At 47.4% G+C, this 11809-nt stretch overlaps 1 protein-coding gene across 20 annotated transcripts in view; it reads left to right on the forward strand.

Moving 5' to 3' along the window:
• Gramd1b (GRAM domain containing 1B) overlaps positions 1-11809 on the forward strand; it is a 237336-nt gene that overhangs the window by 220054 nt on the left and 5473 nt on the right. For 13 of the 20 annotated variants that reach the window (XM_047515673.1, XM_047515686.1, XM_047515674.1 and 10 more), the window contains 8 exons: positions 862-980; positions 1247-1389; positions 3422-3525; positions 4126-4329; positions 5391-5481; positions 8670-8681; positions 9022-9129; positions 9377-9566. In XM_047515673.1, the coding sequence (XP_047371629.1) occupies positions 862-980; positions 1247-1389; positions 3422-3525; positions 4126-4329; positions 5391-5481; positions 8670-8681; positions 9022-9129; positions 9377-9566 (971 nt within the window). The remainder of the gene's footprint in view (positions 1-861; positions 981-1246; positions 1390-3421; positions 3526-4125; positions 4330-5390; positions 5482-8669; positions 8682-9021; positions 9130-9376; positions 9567-11809) is intronic. The other 7 variants (XM_047515682.1, XM_047515684.1, XM_047515685.1 and 4 more) reach the window with 3 other exon arrangements.

An 11809-nucleotide genomic window follows, 5' to 3' on the forward strand; every position in this document is an offset into this window, starting at 1 on the left:
CCTCAGGGCCTGTTTTCCGCTCTTCCCTCCGTGCTGTGTTTTTCTACATGCCCTTGTCCTTCAAGTACCAAGAACTCGCCAGTAAGCAAGACTCACAAGTCTTGGTCTCTGCTCTCACAGGACTCACTCTACAGTCAAGGGCAGCAGCTTCCCCTCACCATAAGCCACCCTATTTTTGCCAGGGACCTCGCATTATCTCATTCAGTCCCCACAACTGCCTTGTGTACAAGGTATTAGGATTCCCCAGTGCTGACATTTCAAGACACCAAAACCCACGCTGTTATTATTTTCTCACTTAATGTAATTATAAGGGGCAGAGCCAGGATTCATATCTAGGACTCTGGGGTTTATGCCTTGACCCTGTTCCTGTCTCATTCCCTCCCTGCATTTCTTCCCACATCAGGGACACAGCAGTGGCCTACCAGGACTGCTAAGCCTCTGGCTCTGAGAAAAAGCACTGGGGGCAGTGGTGAGCCCCTCTGCCAGGAGAGGACACGCTGAGAACCTGGGGAGGTCAAGCCCTAGAGGCAAGGACTTGTTCCCAAGGGATCCCAGGCCCTTGCCACAGTAACTCCACTGTTACCGGCACCCCCGCAGGTGGCCCCAAGACCTCCTGCCCCAGCCAGGGAACAATCAGCATTCTGGAGCCTTGTGTAGAATTTCGGCAATGCTACAATGAGCTTCTTTCTGCTCTGATTCCCCCTCCTCCGGCCCTCCCTTCAGTCCCTCAGGCTCCCATTGGCTTCTTTTGGGGGGCCTGTCTAGTCAGCACAGAACGGGGAGTTCTTTGGAGGGGAGATTCTGGTGTGGGGAGCAGTGCTGCGTTCCCTCCCTCACTTCAGGGCCCTTCTCTACCCTCAGATATCATCTTCCATCCGTGGAAAAAGGAAGAGAATGGAAACCAGAGCCGAGTGATTCTTTATACCATCACCCTGACCAATCCCCTAGCTCCCAAAACTGCCACTGTCAGGGAGACGCAGGTGAGCAGGAAGAGGGCAGAGGCAAAGGAGAGTGGGCTGGGAAGCCCTGCCTGGCGTGAAGGGTGAGGGCTGGTGTGGGGGGGACCACTCTGGGTGCAGGTGTGCTTTCACGCCCGTCTGGATGGCAGCACCTTGCCAGCTCTGAGGCCGCCATTTCCCAGGGCTCTGCATCTTCTGTTGCAGGTTGGGGTGGGGAGGTGGGAGATGCCAGCCCTCCTCCTGCTTCTCTTCAGTGTTGGTCAGGGATGATCCTTTTCTCCCCACAGACCATGTACAAGGCAAGCCAGGAGAGTGAATGTTACGTGGTAGATGCAGAAGTCCTCACTCACGACGTGCCCTACCACGACTACTTCTACACCATCAATCGCTACACACTCACCCGCGTGGCCCGGAACAAGAGTCGACTCAGGTGGGTGTGGGGGCCCAGGAGGTTCACACAGGGTCTTTATGTTACACGACATTCATCTGCTTCCTAGGGAGGAGGAGGAGCCTGGATAGTCACCTGCTGGCTCTTTTTTTTTTTCTTTTTTTGCGGTACTGGGGATCGAACTCAGGGCCTTGTGCTTGTGAGGCAAGCACTCTACCAGCTGAGCTATCTCCCCAACCCTACCTGCTGGCTCTTGATTCTACCTTCTCTTGGAAGCATTCTGAGACTTCCTACCTCCCTATCCTGGCAGTTCCTTATGCTCTCCATCATGTGTCCCCTCACCACTCAGTACATCTCTGTAGTGAAACCTTTATCACCACCACTGTTTACTGATTGCCTGTGGTTTCTATGGAGCTACGCAAGTGCCTTAACTACATTCTTTTAGAATCTTTAGAATGACCCAAGGAGGCAGATTTATCCTCACGTTCAGATAGTTACCTTTGCCCAGAGTCACGTCTCCAGTTAATATTGAAACTTGGCTCCTTTTAGAAGCAAAAGCCTGAACTCTTTCCCCATGTCACATTGTGGCAATTTCCTGTTTGCCTCCCCTGCTGGACTTTGAGCTCCTCGAGAGCAGGAGTTTCCTCCCCACCGCCTTGTTCCCAGCTCTCAGCACTGGACCTGCTCAAGAGAGTCCGGGAAGTGTGGTTTCAGTAGTTAGTTCTGGGCACTCAAAGGAAGACATTTAGACCCTGTCATCATAAAAAAGTGTGTTGTTTAATTGAAAAGTCACCTGTAGCATAGGTGAAGTACTTTGGACTTTAAGGAGCAAGATACTCATTGATGTAGTTCAAATAGGAGTTTAGTAGGAGTTTAGTGACAGGTTCTGCAGAGATCTCTTTGGAATTAGGAAGCACTGGATATCTGAACCTGAGGCACACCCTGCGTCTTTCTCATCTTCTTCAGGTGTTTGTTGCTTTTATTTCGGTGTGGGGAGGGTAGGGGAGCGTTTGTGCTGCTTGCTTCACCTCAGCCTGCGTTCTCTTTTCTTTGCTCTCCTCTTACCTCTCTCCTGTTTCGCCTGTCCTTTGTCCCCGCCCCGCCTCCACAGGGTCTAGGTTTCTTTTTTTTTTTTTTTTTTTTTTTTGGCGGTACTGGGGGTCGAACTCAGGGCCTTGTGCTTGCAAGGCAAGCACTCTACCAACTGAGCTATCTCCCCAGCCCTGGGTCTAGGTTTCTTAGTTCCACTTTCCTCATAGGATCTTCCAATTTCGTGTCCTATCTATGTACTCCACAAAGAGCTAGCTGGTTGGTTTTTGTAGAGAGTGCTTATCCTCCATCCAGTGAATAGCTCTTGAGCATCAGACCAGGGTGGAGGCAGCATCCCTGAGGGGAGAATAAGCAGGGCAGGCAGCCTTGAATGTGGAGTATACAAGCAGGGAGAATTTGTTGACAGAGGCTCATATCGAAGGAGAAAGCAAGGAGCAAGGCTCTGTATAGGAGGGAAGGAGCTCAGTATTCCAGAGGTAGAGGCAGTGGCATGACTAGTGACTGGGGAAGGGAATACCTGGAGATGAGCAAGAGCTGGTGAGGTCTTGGGTGCAATGGAGAAGCAGGAACTGGGGCCAGGAGCAGATGACACACTGTTACAGGTGGGAGTGATGAGACCCCGGAGTCTGACGTGGACTTGAATGCCTCAAACATCAGCTCTACAGCTTCCCTTGACTGGCTGGCAGCCTGCTTGGCACCCATCTGGAGCGCCCCTCTGGAGGGAGGCAATGTGACAACATGAAAGAATTCTGGGCTTGGAGTCTGAAGCCCTTGTTGGTAGCCTTTGGTCCCCTTAAATATTCTAAACTTCAGTTTTCTTAACTGTAAAATGAGGATAAATCCCAGTGACCTCAGAGAGTAGCCAGGGAGATCAGATATGAGGGAGTTGAAAGGACTTTTGAATATGTAAAGTGCAACACAAATGGGAAACTAACTGCCTTTGCCTTAAATATGAATTCACTTTTCCCAGCAGAGGAGAGTCCACCCAGAAAATGATTCATCTTGTTTTTGGCTTGTTCCTCAGGGTCTCCACAGAGCTGCGATATCGAAAACAGCCCTGGGGTTTAGTGAAAACCTTTATCGAGAAGAACTTCTGGAGTGGGCTGGAGGACTACTTCCGCCATTTAGGTGGGTGCTACCATCATTGCTGCTGGTTGAACTGCGGGAATTGGGTAACCCATCCGTCACCATTGGTACGACTCTCACCATTCAGTGGAATGAGAAACCGAGATAATGGAGTTGTTTTGTGGGATCTTTATGTCTGTCCCCCAAAATGGATAGCAAATTTGGCATGTATGTGAATATGTGCATTTTTCAAGAGACTATGTCTATCATTTTATAAGGTCATTAATAGAGCTATAATATCCCCCAACATGAACCTTAAATCTAATGATACTGGTAATAATTGTGTTATGAGAAGGTTCTGAAAATTGCCAGTGAATGCATCTATTTAGGAAGTGTGTAAAATGCCCCAAATTATGTACATGAGGATGCAGACATTGGGACCATGTGACTCTACACAATACTGGACAACCCAAAATAGGGGATTGGGCAGAGGTACAGCCCAGAAGTGCTTCCCACAGGCATCCATGAGTCACTGCACCCACCTGGCCCACTTCCCAGGGTATAATATGGGGAAAATGTTTCCTGTATGCCTTCTGGAGGCTGATGTGTTGAGTTGAAGGTGTGGGAGGGTGGCCTCTGATGTGGCCCTGTTGTCTGTGGTAGAGAGTGAGTTGACCAAAACGGAGAGTACCTATCTGGCTGAGATGCACAGACAGTCTCCCAAGGAGAAAGCCAGTAAGCCCTCGACCGTGCGGAGGAGAAAGCGTCCCCATGCCCACCTGCGGGTGCCTCACCTGGAAGAGGTGATGAGCCCTGTCACCACACCCACCGATGAAGATGTGGGCCACAGGATCAAGCACGTGGCAGGTGTGTTCCAGGTGGGGATGGTGGTGTGGGCTAGTCTTTGGGCTGGAGCTGCATACCCATGCCGTGGCACAAACGTGGACATTCCTTTTGTGCCTTGGTTGTATAATTAGTATATGATTCATATGTAACTCAGTAAATCTGAGGCTCCCCATGCTCTACTTCTCCTTGCCAAGTCACGTCCCTCAGCCCTGCTGAACCCTTATGTATGCTCTGCCTTTGGACTTATGACGCCTAAGCTCCATGTCCACCTACACAGCCTCCACATTCTTGGGAACTACACTAAGAAGAAGCTGAAACCCAGATCCTAGAAATGAACTCATAACATAGCTGAAACCCAGATCCTAGAGATGAACTCATAACATAAAGACCAAGGAGTCCAAAACAGTCCCCAAGGGTCTGCCCACCCAGGCTGTGGGCTCCCCTGGTATCTCCTCCTCTTCCTATCCAGTCGTGCACAGCATCATGTCTTTACTTAGTAGTCATGGAAACCTGGGGTGATAAGGGGCCTCGAGAATGATGAATGCAATATTTTATGAACTATGCTTTACATATCCCTATGAGTTCATCAGAGCTTCATGGGGACAGGGCAGGAGGCAGAGCAAGAGAGGAGAGTGCCAGTCTTCCACATCCCTTAGTCTCACCCAGAGCACTGCCGTAGTATATGTTTTACACAGAAAATTTCAACTAGTGTTGGATTTCAGTAAATTGATTCTCAGGTTACATTACTTGCATGTCCAGCATTTTGTTACGCATCAATTTAGGACTGGAAGCCAGCTGCATCTGGTCCTTTCCCAGAGCCATTTCCACTTCCTTAGTCCAAGACCACTATCCTGCATCATTATATTTTAGCTACATAGGTTCATTGATTTTCCTGTTTCCTCAGCGATGACCTGAACCAACCCATGACCTTACCTCTTATTGCAGGGCTGGGAATAGCCATCATAGGATTATAGTGGCAGCATCATGGACCCTTCCCTTATGTTTCTTTCTTGACCATTGTCATGTGAGCAGTTAGTAGACTTGTGGACCATGACAGTGACAGCCTATTTATTCTCCCACAGGTTCCACGCAGACACGGCATATCCCCGAGGACACTCCCAACGGTTTCCACCTGCAGAGTGTGTCCAAGCTGCTGCTGGTTATCAGCTGTGTGTAAGGGACTTTAGGCTGTCTTCCCATCCCTGCCCAATGCCTTCCATTTCCTGCCTGGTGTAGGAAAATCATCTGCCATCTCTCAAAACATTTATTTAGCACCTTTCCTTCTGTTTTTCCTTACTTTTTTTTTTGTTTTATTTTGTTTTTGTTCTTTTGTTTGTTTTTCTTGGTCCTCTAGTCTTCTCTACCTGAATCAGTTATTTAGTTTCTCATTTCTCACCTCTTTGCTTCTTTTTTCTCTGTTTTACTCAGTACTAATGCTGGTCTTTAGGGAAATATGCTATATCCATGCCCTTGAGGAACTCAGTGGCAAATGAGTGTGATAGGGCATTTGAAATTCTGCACAATAGGATAATTGCTAACATAGAGAGACTGCAGAACACTTTAGGAGTCCAGTCATTTGCAAGAGATGTTCTAGGTGCCTGCTCTGTACCAAGCTCTAGGACCACGTTCTCATGGAACCCATGCTTTGTCAGGGCAGCCAAATGAAATCAATGACTACAGCACAGAACAAAGTAGGTACTTATTTTAATATACATGGTTTATAATTGCTATGACATTATGAAACCAAAGGTTCAATAGCTTGCATAGAAAGTTACGTAGATGGGAAGATGAGACAAATGAAGACATAAGATAGGAGACCACAACTGTCTGATGGGTAAGTATATGCCATCACCTCCCTAGGACTTTTCTAATCCATTTCAAGTAGGAAGCAGCTAGGAAGCTAAGGAGAGCTCTTCTGCTTGCCACTGCCTGGCATCCTACCCCTTCCTTGCATGGGGATGAGCTGCAAGAGAGTGTAGGTAGCACGGGGGTGGGTGGGAGACCTAACAGCTGCCCAGACATGGGCTCTACCTACTGCACACTGGGCACCCAACCATCTCTAGTTTAATTTTGCTTCTGCAACCTCCCCAGCCCTTCCTGAAATATTTCCTAAGAGGAAGAGCAAGGCAGACAGCTTTATCCTTGCAAAAATTTAGAGGAAGCCTACAAGCAATATGATCAAATTTACATTATGGCAATATGGCAAATGGATTGGAGAAGAAAAGATTAGAGGCAGAGAGGTCTGTTGGAGTAAATCACAGTGATGTAAGTGAGAGTGTCTGTCAGACTGAGGTGAGGGACTAGAACTGAGAGGTTCCAGAAGGGAAAGACTCATGAACCATTTGGTTCTGTTACAAAGGAAGATGAACTCCTGATTTGAGGGAATGTGAATGGTTGTATTGTTAGCAGAAATGTGGAATTTAGTGGAAAGTTGTGGAAGACACTTTTTGGCTCCAGGTGTGTCATTACTTTAGGTTATCTAGGTGGAGTTGACAGGTATTTGTTGATATTGACCTGGTATTTATGAGAGAACTGTAGGCTGCAGCCACAGATGAATTTTCCCTGGCATTAAAGCCATGGGTACAAATGACACCATTCATGCCACGTATAGAGTATTACAGAGGCAGGGCCGAGGATGACCCTAGGGACTCCTGACAGGAAAAAAAAACCCTTTGAGGAACATGAGGAACCTTCTTAGTAACCTTCCTTGAGTGAATAACATAAAAGTTGTCTTTTGACTATGACAAACCAAGACATTATTACAAACTTAAGTACACAGACAACTGTAGCCAGTGAGATTCACGTTTAGTAACAGTAATTTAATGCAATTCATGACATTTTTCAGTTAAAACTATCTCTGGCATTGGATTTTGTTAAGTGGAAAACCACAAACTCTAGTTCTGTAGTTAAGCTCTCTCTGCATTTTGACCTGACTGTAGTGGAGAAGCCCCCCTCTGATGAGTAAATCAGATATCATGGTATTAACTAGCCTCTGGGCTTGGTTTGTTTAGGCTAATAATCAGACTTCTAATTCAACTCAGTAGGAACCAGGCTGTGGGTCTGGTGAGAGCCAACCCGAATGTAAAACAGACTTGCATGGCATGATTTGCTCCGCGTCTGGCAGGCTCTTGCCACTGTTCACCTGCCATGCTGTGACTCAGCCTCCCACCTCTTTTCGCTGTTTAGACCACTGTAGAACTTCCAGCTAGACAACACGTGGGGGTGTCCCTTGACCTTCGCTTTGCACAGTCAGGATTATAAACACTAACCCACATACAGGCAGGAAGATCATGAACTACATGTGAAGAAGTGGGCGCTCAGACGATCCAGTGTATGCCAATACACCCACAGGCAGGATTATCGAAATGCAGCACAAAATTTGAAAGTTCTCATGGAGAACTCAGGCTACCTCCGGGGATTTGCAGCAACCACCTGAAAGAAGATGACATTCCACAATATCAGAAACGCCACTGAGAAATAGAGTCACTCTCATGTACACAGGGAAAAGTCTAGCTAATCTGAGCTTTTCTTTCTCTTGGCTGTTCTTTTCTCCACCCATTTGTTTTACCTTCCTTTCTTTATCTTCTTCTCTCTTGCTATGTATATCTCTACCTGCTCCTTTCATGGTAAAGAGCCACCCCTTGTGGTAGGCCTGCTGTATGCCAGTGTGCTTTACAGACTCATGGATCAACCCCAGTAGGGTAGGTATTATTGTCCTGATTGAGAAAATTGGGCTTCAGAGAAGCTAAGAGGCTTAACCAAAAGTTAAGAAATAACAGTTCGAGCCAGGGTTTGTGCCTGGTATTGTAGATCTCTGGGCCCTCTCTTTACCAGTCTTTCTTCATCCCGTGATCTTCTGTCACAAAATGACCTTTGGGCAGCCATGGAGGCCAAGAGAAGACAGTTTACACAGAGCCCCTAGAACTGTCCACCCCCTGGGAAGCCTCGGCTGGTCCCTGTGATTCATTCTGGAGCCTGGCAGGTGCAGGGAGGGAACTTTGCAGCCTCGGGGAAGTTCTACCAGCCACCTGTAAGGGATATCTGGGTAGAGTTGGAGATCCCACTGAAATTCTTCCTTCAGTTCCACCCTTCATTTGTGTCCTGACATTTTGAGGTCAACAGTGGGGCAGGGGGTGGGATCTTTTCTCAATTTAGAACCCGTGAAATACCAAGAGTCAGTGTGCCATGCTCTCTCTCACTCTTTCCTTGCTGGGTCTCTTCATCCGTCCCATCTTTGCTGCTAGTATTTCCTTCTCACCCAGGCTCACTTGCTGTCTGGCTCAGTTCCGGTGGTTTCCCCTTCCCACACTCCTGTTTCTAACCTCTGCCTCCTCCCCATTTTTCTTCCTTGCTCCCATTAGGATCTGTTTCAGGTACTGGCTCTATGATTACTCCCTTTATTCCCTCATCCTTTTTCCTCTCCACTTTACCTCTCTTCCCACAGGCACCCAGATTCTGGGTGCCTGTGTCTGCCCTCCCCAGTGCCTTCACCCCACGCTCCTCTCCATGGCTGCGCCGCTATGCCCCGCCCCCTCTAGACGAGGCTGCTTTTCTGTCTGTCACCCTCACTGCGTCCCTCTGGCACACTCACTCATTTGCTGTCATGCTTTGGATGACCCGGTGGGCAGGCACGGAAGCCCCTGGGATGGGAGAGATGCCTGACTCCTGTCCCGACTCATCGTCATGGCTTACCCCCCCATGTCTTCCTCCTAGTCTGGTGCTGCTGGTCATCCTTAACATGATGCTCTTCTACAAGCTCTGGATGTTGGAATATACCACCCAGACCCTCACTGCCTGGCAGGGTCTAAGGCTCCAAGAAAGGTAATCCTGCCCCTGCCCTCTTTTGGCCCCACCTCTACCACACCCAAGCTGAGCCCTGCCTCCTGCCTGCCCTGGGACTGACTGCCCCATTGCCCTTGCCCAGGGGATAGCCCTTTGGGTTATGCCCCCAGGCAAGGTCTGAAAAATCTGTCCCTGTAGTTATCATCTACTTCTGATTTGGGGCACTGGGGACTCAGAGGCAGGAAGCAGAGGACAAAGCACTCTGATGTGACTCTCTGTCCTTTAGGGGTCTGGGAGCACAGGAGAGTCCGCTGAGCATAACTCCAGCTGCTGGGGCACCCCTTCTTGTACCCCACAGGTTACCCCAGTCTCAGACAGAATGGGCCCAGCTCTTAGAGTCCCAACAAAAGTACCATGATACTGAGCTCCAAAAGTGGAGGGAGATCATCAAATCCTCAGTGATGCTTCTAGACCAGGTGAGATGCCCCATCTTCTCCGTTTCCCCTAGGCTGCAGGAGACACAGATCCTTCCTTGATGTTCTGAGAAACATCACCGTCTCTATCACCAGCCTCCCAATGTCTTCCACCCATTCATTCTTCTCCCAGGCCATTCACTATTCTAATGTTAAAGTCATTCCTGAATGCAACTGGAAACATAGGTACAGTCCCCAAAATAAAGATAAGAAAATACATTGGATTTGCAGCAAGAAGGCTGTAGGTTAGATGAAAAGAGAACTTTTTTATTTATTTATTTTGGTAACCTATAGTCATCGGACTGGCATTTGAACAAAGAACTCCCCTTTTACAGAGATTTGTCTTCCTAGAGGATGTGTCTGTCTAATTCCTTTTCATCCATACTACCTGCTCCCCGAATCTCAAAGGCTCTGTACTAAGAAGATGACTATTATGTTTTTATTTCACAACATTGCCTTTGTAATACAATTGCCTATTTTCCTTGGAAAACCTAAGTCCAGCTGCTTTGAAAAATCATCCTGGGGCAAAAAAAGAAAGAAAAAAAAAAATCAATAATTAGCTTAGTTTCCTTGTGGGAAGGAACTTCCTTCCTCCCAGAAAAATTTAACATGTTTTAGAAGTAACCCCCAGGCCATTGCCAAGACTGCAGGAACTACCTTTGCTATTAAGAGAATTAGGTAGATAACAGACCCAGAATTTATCCTGCTACGTTAAAATTTCTATTCCCAAAGAGGTGTCATTCTGATGTCTTGTGCTTACCTAGGCCTGAGATGGAATCCCTGCTTTACCACTAATTAGTTTTATGACCTGAAGCCAGGGATATTTAATATCAGCGTCAGTTTTCTCATTTATAGAATAGGGATTGTGTTTATAGCTTCAAGAAACTGCTATTGGAATTTGATGGCACCTGGAAGGCGCTCTCTAACATCAAACTTTATTTCCCCTTCATAGCTTGGTTTTGTGCTCTGAATTAAGGAGAGATAATCTTAATGCAACTATCAAGACCCCGTTTAGCATGTTTATTAGAGTATAGCTTTGGAGCCATGTTTAAGGAGAGTATTTTTGTGCAAAAGAGCACAGACAGCACAGTGAGAAGTTTGGAAGTCCCAATGAGACAAGAAGGGCTGATCGAATTGAAGATACACCACACTCAAGACAGGGACATGGGGCAATGTGAGCACAGCAGTCTCCAGACATCAAAATCAACAGGTGAAGGGTTAGGCTTCTTGTAAAACTCCAGAGGTCTGCGCTAGGACTAGAAGTTACAAGGAGTTAAATTTTTGAGTCATCCAATAAAAACAGACTCCTTTGGTTAGCTGCTTTGGAGGACTGAGGTTCCAACACTGAAAGTACTTAAGAATCACAAGATGATATTGGATAAGGAACATAAGAATTAAATGGGAGGAAGTTTGGAATGGATGCCCCTTCTAATTCTATAATTTTTATGTTTTAGATTTTGGTTCTGGGGATTGAACTCAGGACCCAATAGGCAAGCACCCTACCTATACTCCTAGCCCTTCGAACTTTAGAATTCAATTCCAACGTGGGTTCCCTTAATTTGGGGCTTGGGCTGTCAGATTCATAGCTTCATGGATGCTACAGTATCATAGGCCACTTCTGATTCTACCATTGGAACTGTCCCATCTAGGCTCCATCCCATGAGCTATAAATGTTAATTCATTGATGTGGGTACCAATGAAGAACCTGTTCAGTTCTCTACTTGGCACCTCTGGGTAAGGGAGAGACAGTTTTGGGCCCAACAAACGTGGTGGTGGTGGTGGAACAGTTGAAGAAGATGCAGGCCTGGGCACTGGTGTGTGGTATATGAGAGGCCCGGAGGAGAAAGATGATTGTAAGCCAGAGAACGTTTGCATTTGTTGTGGGTCTTTACAGAAGGGTGATATTGGAGGAGGCAAGGCTGAAAGAACAATGTGGCCAAACGTACAAAGACAGACAGACAGTATTCAGAACCCAAGTTAAGAAAGTGGCAGTCTGAGTGGCTCCTTCCAGCAGCTGAATGCTTAGAGAGAGTTTCTCATTTCAGTGGTAGGAGGGTAAGCAATCACCAAGACATGGCAAGCCTTACCTGAGGGCCTCCAGAGCTGCCTTGGTTGTCCCGTTTCTGCCCGAGACTGTGTCCCTGGAAACCATCCTGACTTTACAGTAGCCCTATGGCAGGTGCTGCTGTATGGAGAAGCCCACTGAGAGCCCAACCTGGGCCTGGGGTGGGGTTCCTCTCTTACAG

The sequence above is a fragment of the Sciurus carolinensis genome, chromosome 11 (assembly GCF_902686445.1).
Source record: "Sciurus carolinensis chromosome 11, mSciCar1.2, whole genome shotgun sequence".
NCBI classification, from domain to species: Eukaryota; Metazoa; Chordata; class Mammalia; order Rodentia; family Sciuridae; genus Sciurus; species Sciurus carolinensis.